The 16909-nt window shown below is 36.1% G+C and overlaps 1 protein-coding gene across 1 annotated transcript in view; it reads left to right on the plus strand.

Moving 5' to 3' along the window:
- CPD (carboxypeptidase D) overlaps window positions 1–16909 on the plus strand; it is a 79317-nt gene that overhangs the window by 16651 nt on the left and 45757 nt on the right. The window contains exons 3-4 of the mRNA XM_026016312.2: window positions 14805–14947; window positions 15525–15694. Of these exons, the coding sequence (XP_025872097.2) occupies window positions 14805–14947; window positions 15525–15694 (313 nt within the window). The remainder of the gene's footprint in view (window positions 1–14804; window positions 14948–15524; window positions 15695–16909) is intronic.

Below are 16909 nucleotides of genomic sequence, written 5' to 3' on the forward strand. Positions count from 1 at the left end.
CTTGCTATGTTCAAGTCTTAACATTGAAGAATTGATTATATTTTTTTCTATTGACTTTCTGCTTGAGACATAAGAGTGAGTCATTCCTTAGTTCTCTATTTTTGAATGAAGGGTTAAATTTATTAAAGTACTTCTCCCCCAACAAAGCTAGATCTCTCTGTAGTGAAAACAGTAATAAGGACTTGTTCCATGATAAAGATGAATTGAGTGTATTAAAGCATATGAAAATGTGTTATTAGACAAATGAAAGAGTTTAATGGATATGAATAGATTCTTTGATCAGAAGATTTAGCCACCCATAACAATTACTGTTGATCACAATTTGTTGTACTACTGGACAGATTTCTAATGGTTACACTTTCAGTCTTGTTTTTTGATAGTAGAAAAGGAATTAAAGCATTATAGGTTTCATAGTATGTTACATCAGTTTTTTCTGAACATAGAAAACTTTGGATTGCTAGGTAGGTTTTGTTTGTTTTTAAAAAAAATTTTTTTTTTTTAATATAAGTAATCTCTACACCCAACGTGGGGCTTGAACTCATGACCCAGAGATTAAGAGTTGCACACTTCTGACTGAGCCAGCCAGACACCCAGATAGGTAGGCTTCAAAACAAAATTCATACCTTTTTTTCTTTCTTTGTTAATTCTCCTTGTGAGTAGAGGCAATAATCTAAATCACTGGTTTTCAAACTGAGGTATGTGTGGGGAGAAGGAAGAGACCTGTTAGTTTCAATAACTTTAAGAAAATAAATTTCCAGTTCTTCCATACCTACTCTTTCCTAAAATTGGTTTGCCTGAGAGAGGTGCTTACTGCGGAGATTCAATCACATGTCCTCTTTGACCACTTGACTGAAGATAGGCATAGTTTTCTACACACCTGAAGCTCACTCTGGTATATTGACTCAGTTTTACAAACTCTCGGGGCAAAACAAAAGGGACAATTTGGTGATTACTTTAATGGTATCCTAAAAGCATCACGCCAAACTTCTCATTAAAAGATATTTTTGGAGTGCCTGGGTGGCTCAGTCAGTTGAGTGAGGGGCTCTTGATTCTGGCTCAGGTCATGATCTCAGAGTCCTGAGATCAAGCCCCACTTTGGTTCCATGCTCAGTGGGGAGTCTGGTATTCTCTCTTTCTCCCTCTGCCCCTCCCCTCTAAATATATAAATACATCTTTAAAAAAATATTTTCAAGAATTATTACCTGTTTATTGTTTATTAAAATTTATAATTTTGCCTTTCTGATAAATTTTATGCCAGTCGTTATTATAATAATTCAACCTGGAAGACAAAAATTAGTACTTAGGGCATTAAGTTAATTGAAAATTAAGGAAAATTTAACTATATACACATACATATTATAGTTTAAAGTGTTATAGGATGATCAGTGAAGGACTTGGAACCATACAAATATGTCACATTCAAATAACAATCTGTAGGGGTGCCTGGTGGCTCAGCCAGTTAAGCGTCTGCCTTTAGCTCAGGTCGTGATCCCAGCGTCCTAGGTTTAAGCCCTGCATCCGGCTCCCTGCTCAGAGGGGAGCCTGCTTCTCCCTTCTTTCTGCTCCTCCCCTCTGCTCATGCTCTCTCAAATAAATAAATATTTAAAAAAAAATCTGTGGATGAAGCAGAACAGAAATGTAAGTTCAAGTAGAAAAAGGGAAGATATAAAATTCTTATTGTTAAAGAAGAGTATATGTTCATACAAGTTTTAAAAATATGATTCCAGGAATTAAATCTCAATTTTTATTTATTTGGGGACATCTAAAATAATAATGTAAAAGTTTTATTTAAAAGTATAAAAATTTGCGCAGTCCCAGTGGCCCAGTGGTGTAGCGCCACCTACAGCCCAGGGCGTGATCCTGGAGACCGGGGATCGAGTCCCACGTTGGGCTCCCTGCAAGGAGCCTGCTTCTCCCTCTGCCTATGTCTCTGCCTCTCTCTGTGTGTCTCTCATGAATAAATAAAACCTTTAAAAAATACAAATTAAATAAAAATATGTAAGCATTGCATAATTTTCCAAAATTATTTTAATATGAATAAACAAGTTTGAAGGTCATTGGTTTAGATAGCCCCCTGAGAGAGACTAATGGGTAATAGAGGCTTGCTTATTTATAATTGTTAATAAGTTAGATAAATAACAGATCATTTATACTATTAGTAAAGTGCTTTATTGCTTTGAGGCATGCCTGTAATGAATGTTCCACTTCCCAAATTAAAATTTTCTTTGACTGGATAAATATATAGTTCTGAAGTCTGATATTTAATCTTTTAGCCTGTATTGAGCTGCATGACATCACCTTAAAAAAAGCAAATGTGTTAACTGAATCTGGAAGTAGGTGCAGCTGTCAGTAACATCAGACTTATCTACAGATTAATGGCTATTATCTGTTACAGGGTACTCTTTGTATAGGGAGGGTTTTTTGTTGTTGTTGAGGGAAAAATCAAAACAACAAGATCTAAATCAGTTACCTAGTTAAGATTACTCAGAGTCTTTGACATTTAGTATTGGGAAAATAAATGTTAAGTTTAACACAGATAACAAATAATGCCTATTTGTAGCATCTCACAAAAAAAAAATCCCAAATTATTCATAATACTCAGTTAACATCTTCATTTGCTTCCAGTTTTTTTTAGATGATTTTAAAAATGTAATTTCTAAACTGAAGCGAAGTTGGTGAATAAAAACTTTGTGACATTCTAAAGTTAGGGTAGCTTTATCTTTTTTTGTGTTGCAAATAAAGGTTAGTTTGCTAGTATTCACATTGGTGGGTTCCTATGAGTTTAGAAATAGGTAGATTGAGTAGACACCACAACTTATCAGTTGCTTTCTGAGAATAGTTTATTATTATAGGCTTAGAGGAAATTTGCTTTACTTTTATGAGATTTCATTAAGAAAAGGATATCCTGGGACGCCTGGGTGGTTCAGTGGTTGAGCGCTTGCCTTTGGCTCAGGTCATGATCCTGTGGTCCTGGGATAGAGTTCTACTTCTGGCTCCCCGTGGGGAGCCTGTGTCTCTCTCTGCCTGTGTCTCTGCCTTTCTCTGTGTGTCTCTCATGAATAAATAAATAAAATCTTTAAAAAAAAAAAAACAACAAGAAAAGGATTCTTGGGCACCTGGGTGGCTCAGTTGGTTGAGCGGCTGCCTTCAGCTCCTATCATGATCCTGGGGATCTTGGGATTGAGTCCCACATTGGGCTTCCTGCTCAAGGGGGAGTCTGCTTCTCCTTCTCCCTTTGCCTACCACTCCCCATGCTTGTGCACGCTCTCTCTCTCTCTGTCAAATAAATTTTTAAAAAGGATATCCTATATGTAGCCTTCTATTACTAATTTCTGTATAATTCCATCATATCAAAGAATATACCTTGTATGATTTCAGTTCTTTTACATTTGTTAAGTCTGTTTTATAACCCAGGGTATTGTCTGTCTGGATGAATATTACATTTATACTTGAAAAAGAATGTGTATGCTACTGTTGGGTGGGATGTGCTATAAATGTCATTTAGATCTAGTTGATGGTAGAGTTGAATTGTAATGTTTTCTTGGTCAATTGATCCTTTTATCATTATGTAATATCCTCTTTATCTCTGGCACTGTTCCTTGTTCTGAAATCTACTTTAGCTGATACTACTATACTACTATAGCCCCTCCATTTTCCTTTTGTTCTATGTTTGCATAGTATGTCTTTTTCCATTCTTTTACTTTTAACTTACCTATGCCATTACATTTTAGGTGAGTTTCTTATAGACAGCATGGAATTGGCTCTTGTGGGTTTTTTGTGTGTGTTTTTTCAAAGATTTTATTTATTTTAAATTTTTAAAAAGATTTTATTTATTTATTCATGAGAGGCACAGAGAGGGGAAGAGACACAGGCAGAGGGAGAAGCAGGCTACCTGCAGGGAGCCCCATGCAGAACTTGATTCCAGGACTCCCGATTATGACCTGAGCTGAAGGCTGATGCTCAACCACTGAGTCACCCAGGTGTCCTTGGCTCTTGTTTTTAAATTCATTTGACAATTTGTCTTTTAGTCGGTATTTTTATACCATTTACACTGGATATAATTATTGATATGTTTGGATTTAAGTCTACTTTTTAAATTATTTTCCTCTTTATTCCCTCTGGTGTTTATTCTGCAGCTTCCTCTTTCTTGTCTTCTACAGGATTGTTTAAATGTTTCGTATTTTATCTCTGTGTTTTTTACTATATCTCCTTTGTATAGTTTATTTTGGTAGTTGCTCTAGGAGTTACAATTTACACACCTAACTTTTTTTCTTTTCCATTTGTTTTTATTGAAGTTCAATTTGCCAACATATAGTATAAAATCCCCATCAAGTGCCCTCCTCAGTGCCTGTCACCCAGTTACCCCAACCGCTCCGCCCACCTCCCCTTCCACAACCTTTGCTTGTTTCCCAGAGTTAGGAGTCTCTCATGGTTTGTCTCCTTCTCTAATTTTTCTCACTCAGTTCCCCTCCTTTCCCTTATAATCCCTTTCACTATTTCTTATATTCCCCATATGACTAAAACCATATGATGATTGTCCCTCTCTGACTTACTTCACTCAGCTAATACCCTCCAGTTCCATCCATGTCTATGTAAATGGTAGGTATTTATCCTTTCTGATGGCTAAGTAATATTCCAGTGTGTGTGTGTGTGTGTGTGTGTGTGTGTGTGTATCTATACACCGGTATATATACCGCATCTTCTTTATCCATTCATTTGTGGAAGGACATTGTGGCTCCTTCCATAGTTTGGTTATTGAGGACGTTGCTGCTATGAACATTGGGGTGCAGATGCCCCGGTGTTTCACTACATCTGTATCTTTTCTGGTAAATACCCATTAGTGCAATTGCTGGGTCACACTTAACTTTTCATAGTTCTACATAGGATTGATATTTTACGACTTCAGGAGGAATGCACAAATCTTAACCACCACATTTTACCCTCCACCACTTTATTTGGTTATGTGTATATTCATTGAAAACCTCACCAGACAATGTTAGGATTTTTGTTTTCAATTGTCATACATATTTTAAAGAACTTAAGAGGAAAAAAATAGTTTATTATATTTACCTAGATATTTACCATTTCTGTTGTTCTTTCATTCTGGAGGTCCCAAGTTTCTCTCTGGTATCATTTCTTTCTTACCTGAATAAGTTTCTTTAGCATTTCTTTTAAAGCAAGTTGAAAAAAATAAAAAATAAAAATAAAGCAAGTTGGTTTGCGATGGATTCTTTAGTTTTCTTCACTGAGAATGTCTATTTTTGCCTTTTTCACTGGTTATAAAACTCTAGGTATTGGGTTGACAGGTTTTTTTTTTTTCCTTTTAAATGTTTTGTGCTCTTGTCTTCTGGCCTCCATGGCTTTCGATGAAGAAATTCAGTCATTTGGACTGTTGTTCCCCAAATGAGCATATCATTTTCCTCTTACTGCTTTCAAGACTTTTTCCTTTGTCTTTGGTTTTTAGAAGTTTGGTTATGAAGTATCTAGGCTTTTTTTTTTTTTTTTTTTTTAATTTATCCTGTTTGGGATTTACTGAGTTTCTTGAAATCTAAGTTTATGTCTTTTGCCAAATTTGGGGAGTTAATAGCCATCATTACTACTACTACTACTACTACTACTACTACTTCTTCTTCTTCTTCTTCTTCTTCTTCTTCTTCTTCTTCTTCTTCTTCTTCTCCCTTTCTTCTTCTTTCTTCTTTCTTCTTTCTTCTTCTTCTTCTTTCTTCTTCTTCCTCTTCTTTCCTCCCCCTCCTCCTCTTCCTTCTTCTTCTTCCATTGTGCCCTTTTTCTGCCCTCAGATTCAAGTGACAAGAAAGAATGTCAGACCCATTGGTAGACCTTTGTCCCTAAAATTATTCTTTTTCTTCTCTGTTGTTCACATTAGGTAATTTCTACTTGTCTGTCTATAAGTTAACTCATTCTTTCCCTTTGTCGATTCCATTCTTCTGTTGAATTCATCCAGTAAATTTTAAATTTTTGGTTATTATATTTTTCAGTTCTGAAATTTCCTCTTTGTTCTTCTTTATATCTTCTGTTTTTTATTTCAAGAATGGTTCATCCTACTTCCTTGTAGTATGGCTAAAATAACTGCTTTAAGGTTAGTGTGATAATTCCAACATCTAGGTCACCTTGGAGTTGGTATCTCATCATTGTTTTTTCCTTTCAAGTGTTTGACATTTTCCTGGTTCTTTGAATGTAAAATAATGTTGAGTTATAGACTGGACATTTTAGATCTTATGAGATCTGAGTCTTGTTTAAATTCTATAAAGATGATAATTTCTTTTTTTGTTTTAGCAATGAATGACCCAGTTAGGCTCCATTTTAAGTTTGACTTGCCTCCTGTGGGCTGTGATTGCAATATCAATTTTTAAAACTTTTGTGATTCTGTTCAGATCTGTTCTATGTACTCCTCTCCTAAGGACCAGTCTGGGAACTAGGCGGTGATCTGTTTTGTAATTCAGTTCTCCGTGCTTTTGGTATGTTGTTTAGGATCATACCCACACATGTGCAGTTCAAGATTGAACCCAGGAGTTCATAGACAACTTTGTGGGATCCCTTTCTTAAGGTCCTTCCTCTCTACGATATCACCAATAGTCCCTAGTTTCCAAGGTCTCCTAATATAGAGGATAAACAAAGACATGAAGGGATGTGCAGTATTATCTGTTGTCAGGGAAATACAAATTAAAACTACAGTGAGACCCCACTACACGCCTACTAGAATACTTCCAGTTAAAAAGTCTGAACAGTTGCTTGAGCAGTTTGTTAGGTGAGGATGCAGGGCAACTGGAACATTCATGTACTGCTGGTAGGAATGTGAAATGGTAAGCCACTTTGGAAAGCAGTTTGACAGTTTCTTATAAAGTTAAACTTTTACTGTATGACTCAGCCATGCCACTCCTAGATATTTATCCAAAAAAAAACATGAAAATATATACCCACACTAAGATCTCTGTGCAGAGATATCTATTTATAATCACCAAACTGAAAACAACTCAAATACCCATGGAATGTGAATAGATAAATAAATTGTACTATATCCATGTGAGGGGATACATAGTAATAAAAAGTACAACTTAGGGCAGCCCCAGTGGCTCAGCGTTTTAGCGCCGCCTTCAGCCAAGGGCGTGAAGACCCAGGATCGGGGCCCATGTCAGGTTCCTTGCATGGAGCCTGCTTCTCCCTCTGCCTGTGTCTCTACCTGTCTCCCTCTCACTCTCTGTGTCTCTCATGAATAAATAAATAAAATCTTAAAAAAAGTAGAATTTATATATGCAACAATATGAATGAACCTCAAAAGCATTGTGCTGAATGAAAGTAGCCTCATACAAAAGGCTTCACACTACATGATTTCATTTATATGACATTCTGGAGAAGGCAAAAATATAGGCAAAGAAATTAGATTAGTGGTTGCCCAGAGCCTGGGAGCTGGGGGGAAGGGAACTTCCTGGGAAGTTATAAATGTTATGCATCTTGATTGTGGTGGGGCTTATATGAATGTACACATTGCACTATGTACTTAAAAGGGATGACTTTTACAGTATATAAACTATATGACTCAATAAACCTGATTTAAAAAAACACTATATAGCAGTATGTTGATTAGAGAGATTGTCAAAATTGTTTTGATCGATCAGTTAACTCATACTTGAGTATAGGGGAATATTGTTTTGAGGATAGTTTGAGTATAGTTTTTGAGAAACTCTGTATGTTTCAAAGAAGAATAAAATTTAAGTATCATGAAATAAGATTTATCTTTATATGCTGTTTTGTAATCTTGTTTGTTATTATATGGTAAATATCATGCCCATAAATATATGTCCACAACACCTTAAATAGTTGCATAGTAGCTTATTTTATATAATAATTTGTAAACTGACCCACCATTTTTGGATATTCAGGTTGTTTCCAGTTTTATTCTCTTTCGATTTAAACACTATAATCCTCATCCTTGTAGCTATTATCTTGGAATAAATTCCTGAAAAAGAAATTTCTATGTTAGGGTCATACCTGATTTGAAGATTTCATACACATAATTTTTGAATTATTATTCAGGAATGTTCTAAATTCCCTTATTTTATGAGTTTTTTTTGTCTCTTTTTTAAAACTATTTTTAAGATTGTTTTTTGATTAACCAAATTTTACAATTGTTACCAGTTAAATCCATCATTTTTTTCCTTTTATGCTTTTGTACTATTTTGTTGTCATACTCGGAAAGGTTCTCATCCTGAGACTTTCACATCATACCAATCTTTCTTAGAAAATGGATCAACCACTTTGTTCTTGGCTCCCTTTTTGCCGCCTTTCGTAAGGCGCTTGTTCTTGCCGACCGCCATGGCGCTGCTCTCTCTCATCCTGAGACTATGAAAATATTTCTGTTGGCTTCCAGTTTTGTTTACGATCTCATTGTTACATCATTCAATATGGATTTAAGCGTTTATTTGGTATGATATGAAGTAAACCTCCTCTCTATTTTTTGTCACATGGTTAACCAGTTGTTCATGTAATAATTACTGACTAATTCATTACCCATCGGTTTTAAATGTATCTTTAATCATTTTGTTATTGCAAATGTTTTTGTTACTGTGCTTTCTGCTTTGTTCTATTGATCTGTTTATTTTGATCTTAACTGTACTGCCTTAGTAAGTACAGTTTTAAGACATTTTAATATGTAGCAATGCAAGTCCCTGTTGTCATTCTTATTTTTTAATGTTGTCTTGGATATTCTCATCCATTTGTTTTTCTAAATTTTAGATCATTTTGTCCACTTGCAATAAAAATCTATTTTTCTGTGTAGTATTTGAAAATTAATTTCAAGGAAATTTGATATTTTTTAAGCCTCCTATCTAGAAGCATGAAATCTACATCCCTCATTAAAATTTTATGTTACTTAGTATTATACATTTTATTATATTTAATCTTATGTGTGTTGTGGGTTTTGTTGCTGAGATCTTTTTTTCTGTTATGCTTTCTGATTATTGCTGAAATATGGGAAAGGAATTAGTTTTTGTATTGTTTCTATGTAGTGTAATCATCCTTTTATTTCCAATATTTACATGGCTTTCTGTTAAATAGGGTCTTATCAAAGGAAAACTTGGAGAGCATATGCCAAGATTCAATTAATATTTTGTATTTCTCCTAGATTCTATACTGTGAGGCTACAATTGATTCCACAAGGATGTGTTACAGTTAGGTACACTATTCACTGTAATACTTCCTCAAATCTATAGGACCTACAAAAAGAGTTTTGTCTCCATGAATCTGACATTTAGTTTTAGATTGTCTGTAGTTATATGATTAAAAAAAGATTGCAACACTATGTGATCTATGGGACTAGAGGCCACTAAATGTAACTTCTCTCTCGGTCTTCTTTAAAAGATTTTATTTATTTATTTGAGAGAGAGAGAGAGAGAGAGAGAGCATAAGCAAGGGGGAGGAGTAAAAGGAGAAGAAGAAGCAGACTTCCTGATGAGCAGGGAGCCTGATGTGGGGCTGGATCCCAGGACTCTGAGATCATGACCTGAGCTGAAGGCAGACCCTTCACCAATTGTGCCACCCAGGTGCCCCTGTAATTTCTTCTCTTGAAGTCTTATTTTTCAAAGACTTCTATTCTTCCTCTCCACTCCTACCCTGGGAAGATATTTCTGTGTGTCATTAATTGGCACTGGCTAGTTACAGTACTATTAAAGCTAAGTCTAAAAAGCTGATTAGATAATACTTCAACATATTACTGTAAACTTGGTCTTCTTGTTGCTCTTAGCTAGCGTTTCTTAAATTGCTACTGAAGACAATTAAGGGACAGACAAAAGATGCCAGGACTCAAGCCAGGTGATTATAGTGTTGTAAGTAGTCTACTTCACTGCCTTCGGCATAATTAAAATATGAGTTGGCCATGTTTGCAATTTAAAACAGCTATTAAATTTTACATATGCAAAAAAACATATTAATCCACACTTGCATTGCTCTGAAATTATAATTTTTATGTATTCTGTGTCCTGCTTCCTCACCAAAACTAGACTATGAGTGAAGGTATGTCTCTTATTTATAAATCTTATAATCTTAGTATAATATCTTAAACACAATGACCATTGTATTATGACCAATATAGTACAAAATTGGAAAAAGTTAATAAAAATGTATGGGGTGTCTGGGTGGCTCTGTTGGTTAAGCATCTGCCTTCAACTCAGGTCATAATCTTAGGGTCCTGAGATGGAGCCCCACATCAGGTTCCCTGCTCATCAGGGAGTCGGCTTCTCCCTCTGTCCCTCCCCCTTACTCATGCTCTCTCTTTCTCCTTCCTTTTCCCAAATAAATAAAATCTTTAAAAGAAATAAAATATTATGTATGATAACTACTATGTGTATTTCACATGTGTACATACAAGTGAGAGTTAACCAAAGATGATCATAGATACCAGACCCAAAGTGAGTGCCAAGATGCTGGACAATAAGAGAAAGCCAAAAGATGGATACCTTGCCTTCTAAAAAAAGGCTTAAGACCAAGTTACTGGGCTTGTGGTGGTTATAAACTTGCATATATTCTGGAAGACAACCTCTATTTGACATCCTTACATAGATGTTCAAGGGGCATCTCAAATTTAATACATTCAAAACAAATTTTAATTGCCTAGTTTTTTTTAATTTTTTTTTTTTTTTAATTTATGATAGTCACAGAGAGAGAGAGAGGCAGAGACACAGGCAGAGGGAGAAGCAGGTTCCATATACCTGGAGCCTGATGTGGGACTCGATCCCGGGTCTCCAGGATTGTGCCCTGGGCCAAAGGCAGGCGCCAAACCGCTGCACCACCCAGGAATCCCCTAATTGCCTAGTTTTATTCCTTCATCAAATATTTACTGAAGGACTACTGTGTGCCAGATACTGCTCTAGTGCTTGGAATATCCATCAGTGGGTGCAACAAATATTTCTGCTCTGTGTTGCTTATAATCTAGTAGAGAGAAATAGGCAGTAAATAATAAACTTAATAGGTAAATTGTTAAGTACTGTAGAAAAAAGAAAAAGTACAGAACGGTAAGCAGAATTATGAGTGTTGGTGGGATGGGCTTGGGGACAGTGCTGAGGAGGGTAGCAACCTAAATGGGGGAAGTCAAGTTGAAATTGGAACAAAAAGCTAGAGGCGAGGGAATGAATCAAGCAGGGATATCTGGAAGAAGAGCATACCAGGCAAAGGGAATAGCTAGAGCAAAGACCCAAAGTCAGGAGATACCTAGTATATCCAGTGAACTGCAGGGAAGTCGTTGTGGCAGATGCAGAGCCAGTGATGGGAGAGTATGAAAGGAGGTTAAAGGGCAAAGGAAAATGGTAGAAGACAAGTCATGTAAGGCCTTGATGCTGTATAAACAAGTCCTTTCTATATCTAAATCTGTCTGCTTCATGTCTACTACCAACCTAGTCACCATCTTTTTCTTCTCTAATTCTTCACTCTGCTTCCCCTTTGCTCCCTGCCCCCAGTCATTTTCCACACAGCAGTCAGAATGATCTTTTTAAAAAGCAATTCATGGGGCACCTGAGTGGCTCAGTTGGTCGTGTCCAACTCTTGATCTCAGCTTAGGTCTTGATCCCCAGGGTCATGAGTTCAAGCCCTGCATTAGGCTCCACACTGAGTGGAGAGCCTACTTAAAAAAAAAAAAAAAAAAAAAAAGTGGCTTAGATCATATCATATCCCTGTTCAAAACCTTCCAATGTCCTGTGCAGCAAGGAAAGCGATCAACAGAGTAAGAAAAAGCAGCCTATGGAAAATATTTGTGAACCATATATCTGATAATGGTTTAATATTTAGAATATATAAAGAACTGCAATTCAAAAAAGAAAATCCACAAATAATCTGATTAAAGAATGGGCAAAGGATATGAATAGGCATTTCCTCAAAGAAAATATACAAATGGCCAATAAACATATGAAAAGATACTCATTATCACTAATTGGGAAAAGCAAATCATAACCTCAATGACTCATCACCTTACACTCCTTTGGGATGGTCATTATAAAAAATAAATACCAAAAAAACAAAATAGTAAAGATGTGGAGAATTTGGAACCCTTTGCATGGTTGGCGGGAATATAAAAATAGTGCAGCCACTATAGAAAACAGTATGGAACTTCCTCAAAAAGTTAGAAATAGATTATCGTATGATTCATTAATCCTGCTTCTGAGTACCTATACAAAAAAATTGAAGCAGGATCTTGAAAAGATATTTGCACATCCATCTTCACTGCAGTATTATTTAACAATTGCCAAGAGACAACTTAAAGGTCCATTGACATTTGGATAAAGAAAACATGGTATACACATACAATGGAATATTATTCTGCCCCCAAAGGGAAGAAACCACATCTGATAAAGGACTGTTACCTAAAATACATGAAGAATTCTTAAAACTCAACAATAAGAAAAAAAAAAAAAACTTGATTAAAAAGTGGGCAAAAAACAGACAACTTACCAAAGAAGTTAGACAAGTGGCAGGGATGCCTGGGTGTCTCAGTTAACTGTCTGACTCTTGATTTGGGCACACATCTTGATCTAAGAGTTGTGGGACTGAGCCCTGCATTGGGCTCTGTGCTCAGCACAGAGTCTACTTGTCCCTCTCCCTCTGCTCCTCCCCCTACCTGCTTGCTCGCTTATTCTATTTCTCGCAAATTAATAAAATCTTTAAATAAAAAGAGTTATACAGGTGGCAAATAAACATGAAAGGATGTGGGCGCTGTGATGGCTCAGTCAGTTAAGCAGCTGCCTTTGGCTCAGGTCATGATCCAGTGTCCTGTATTGAGCCCTGCAAAGGGCTCCCTACTCAGTGGGGAGTCTGCTATCCCTCTCCCTTTGCCCTTCCCCCTGCTCATGCACTCTCTTTCTTTCTCTTTGTCTCTCAATAAATAAAATCTTTAAAAAAAAAAAAAACATGAAAAGATGGGGCACCTGGGTGGCTCAGTGGTTGTGTCTGCCTTTGGCTCAGGTTGTGATCCCCAGGTCCTGGAATCAAGTCCTGCATTGGGCTCCCCTTGGCGAGCTTGCTTCTCCCTCTGCCCATGTCTCTGCCTCTCTCTGTGCGTCTTGTATGAATAAATAAATAAAATCTTAAAAAACCAAAACATGAAAGATGTCCCATATTTCATGTCATCAGGAAAATGCAAATTAAAGCAACAAGTTACTACTACACACGTACCAGAATGGCCAAAATCCAGAACACTGACAACAAATGCTGACGAAGATGTGAAGCAATAGAAACTCTTTCATTGGTGGTAGTGGAATGCAAAATGGTACAAACCACTTTGGAAAACAGTTTGGTGTTTTATAAAAAAACTGAACATATTCTTACTATATGATCTAGCAACTATGCTCGTTGGTGTTTACTCAAAGGAGTTGAAAACTTATGTTCACACAAAACTCTGCATACAGATGTTTATGGTGACTTAATTCATAATTGTCAAAATTTGGAAGCAACCAACACATCCTTCAGTAGGTGAATGGGTAAAATAAACTGGTACATCCAGACAATGGCATATCATTTAGCACTAAAAAGAAAACTATCAAGTCATGAAAAGACATAGAGGAACTTTAAATACCTATTACTAAATGAAAGAAACCAATCTGAGAAGGTTATATACTGTATGATTCCAACTAAATGACATTCTGGAAAAGGCAAAGCCATATGGAAATAGTAAAAAGATAAATGGTTACCAGAGGTTAGGGAGTAGGAGGGGTTAATAGGTGAGGCACAATGGATATTTAGGGCAGTAAAACTACTCTAGATGATACAGTAATGGTAGAAACATGTCATTATACATGTGTCAAAACTCATAGAATATACAATAATAAGAGTGAATCCTAATGTAATTTATGAACTTTGGATGGTAAGGATATGTCAACAATGTAGGATCATCAGTTTTAATAAATGTACCACTCTGTTGTAAATGCTGATGAGGTAGCTCATGCTTGTATAGGGGCAGGGGGTAAAGGAAAATCTTTGTACCTTCTGCTCAGTTTTGCTGTGAACCTAAAATTGCCCTAAAAAATAAAGTCTATTAAAAAAAATCGAGTGACAGGAATGATAAGGTTATAATAAACTTTCTACATAATGAGTGTGTAGGCTTCTATGGGTATAGAAGTGGTGAAGGTAGTTGGCTGTAGATATTCTTACTCCCCTTTTTACTTCTCTCTTCCACTGAACACATTTTGAAAGGATTTGTTGTGTTTTTCCACCTCCCTCCCTGATTTATGTAGCTGCATCACCCTAGATTTGGCCTTTCTTTTTTTCTTGCCACCTTCTTGATAAAGGGGAATACAGTTAGAAAAGTAGGCACTTAATAGTGCTTTGGCGTGAACATTCTTCACAACTTTAAGATCATGTGTACTTTTCATGCATGCTGTTAAAAATCTTAATCTCTCTGTATCCTACGTCTCACATTTGTAAAATGCGTGAAATAATAATACCTACCTTATACACTTGTAAAGATTAAATGTTAATACTCTTAAAGCTCATAGAACGGGTCTGGCATGTGGTAAACACCCAAATGTAGAGCTGTTATCATTATTACTGTTGTTATTAATTGATATGTTTGTGCTCTTCATAACTGTTCATCCCGTCAGTCAAATTTATTTCCTTTATGTATATTCCTTTTCAGTGTATATTCTTTTAACCTTCCTTAGTGTCCTCTATAATCCAAGAACATTCCCCAACTTCAAACAATTTTATGAAAAGAAAATTTATAGATGTAGAGGTGGCTGATTTAATTTTTTTGGTCTTTTTGAGAGTAGAATTCTGAGAGTAAACTTATTTTTTCCTTTATGTTACAGGTGGTATGCAAGATTACAATTATGTATGGGCCAACTGTTTTGAGATTACATTAGAACTGTCTTGTTGCAAGTACCCACCTGCTTCACAGCTTCGACAAGAATGGGAGAACAATCGTGAGTCTTTGATCACATTGATTGAAAAGGTAAAAGTAGCAGACTGGAAGGTTGGGGTATAGAAGTAATGAATGACATAAGGGAGAAATTTATTTGCATATGAGTAGCAATCTTTAACAGTTCTTTTCCTCTGGAGGGCTTTCTCTGATTATCTTAGAACGCTTTTATAGGCTAAAATAATTAGCCAAACCTTTACTGTCAGGTTCTTACAATGTCATGTGATCATATTTGCTAGAGAGCCTTTACTACTATATCAGTCATGGACATCAGTTTAAATATTGGGCAGGGTAATATATTATTGAATATACCAGAAATTATTACTTAATGAGAAACTATTCCTTGTTGAAAAAATTAGAAGCCTACGTTGGAGGAGAAGGAATTTCAAAAGCATATTACTGGCCTAGATGTCAGACACATATGACTTAAATTTAAGAGTTTCATATTGTCTATATTTTATTTTCACTTGGAGGCATTGAAAAATATTTCAGAGAAATAGAAAAGTAACCTTATTTTTTAAAGAAATTCTAGCATCAGTGCAGAGAGGTTGTGTTCTCTTGCCTTCCAAATTGTCTTTGAGCAGCCTACTTTGATTCTTGTTTTTTTTAGGTCCATATTGGAGTTAAAGGATTTGTTAAAGATTCAGTGACGGGATCTGGCTTAGAGAACGCAACCATCTCAGTGGCTGGTATTAATCATAATATCACAACAGGTAGATTTGGTGATTTCCACAGATTACTTGTTCCTGGAACTTACAACATTACAGCTGTTTTAACTGGGTAAGAATTTAGACTTTAAAAATATCAAGCTTCTGTTTATAGCTAAGAGAGAAATATAGTCTAGGAAATGTTATTTACTGTATATGGCTTTTATTTTTCCTTGTTTTCTGATTTTTCCCTCCTTTATAGTGAGAAAATAGTATTGTGGAGTCTTTTGTCACATACTCTAACAGTATAACTGGATATGAAGCATAATTGTAAAAGTGTCAGGAAGGATAGTTTTAAAAGCTTAAAAAGACAATCAGCTGTGTAAAGCATTACCTCAAAGCTAATTGAGTACCAGAGTAGAAGAAACTTGGAGCTCTGGGAAAGACATTTTATTTTATTTATTTCATATTTTAAAAAAAATTATTTATTCACAAGAGATAGAGAGAGAGAGGCAGAGACATAGGCAGAGGGAGAAGTGGGCTCCCAGGAGGGAGTCCGATGCAGGACTTAATCCCGGGAGGGACTCCGGTATTACACCCCCTCAGCCGAAGGCAGACGCTCATCCACTGAGCCACACAGGTGTCCCGGGGAAAGACATTTTAAGATCTTATTTATTCATGAGAGACAAACACACACACACACACACACACACACACACACACACACAGAGAGAGAGAAAGATACGCAGAGACACAGGTAGAGGGAGAAGCAGGCTCCATGCAGGGAGCTTGACGTGGGACTCGATTCTGGGTCTCCAGGATCACGCCCTATGCTGAAGGCGGCACTAAACCGCTGAGCCACCCGGGCTGCCCTGGGAAAGACATTTTAAAGAGCTGTCTTATCATCAGCTTTCTAATATATGAAATGAATGGTTTCTTACCTCCCCTGGACACTTTTCTGGAAGCACAGTTTGCTAAGGATTTAATTGAAAATGTTTCATTTAGTTTGAACTTTACAATTTGGGAAACTAGTTGGAATGTCAGTTTGATAAGGTATTGCAAAGAATTGGATGATTTATCCCTTCTTTGAGTAATGTAGTAATGGTTACAGTAATGGTTACAGTCTTTCATATTATTCTCTCCTTTGCATGTAATTTTTGGTAAGCATTCTAATGTGTGGAATTGAGAAGAGGGTAAGAGAAATAGTTCTTTAAGGACTTAATCTGGGATTCTCTGAGATCATATCCTAAAAGACTTGAATTTACCCATTTATCTTTTTTTAGTTTGAGTTTTGATAGACCACTAAGTATAAGAGAATGAAAAACCTGTTGTGCTTTTATAATGTTAA

The sequence above is a fragment of the Vulpes vulpes genome, chromosome 2 (assembly GCF_048418805.1).
Source record: "Vulpes vulpes isolate BD-2025 chromosome 2, VulVul3, whole genome shotgun sequence".
In the NCBI taxonomy this organism is placed as follows: Eukaryota; Metazoa; Chordata; class Mammalia; order Carnivora; family Canidae; genus Vulpes; species Vulpes vulpes.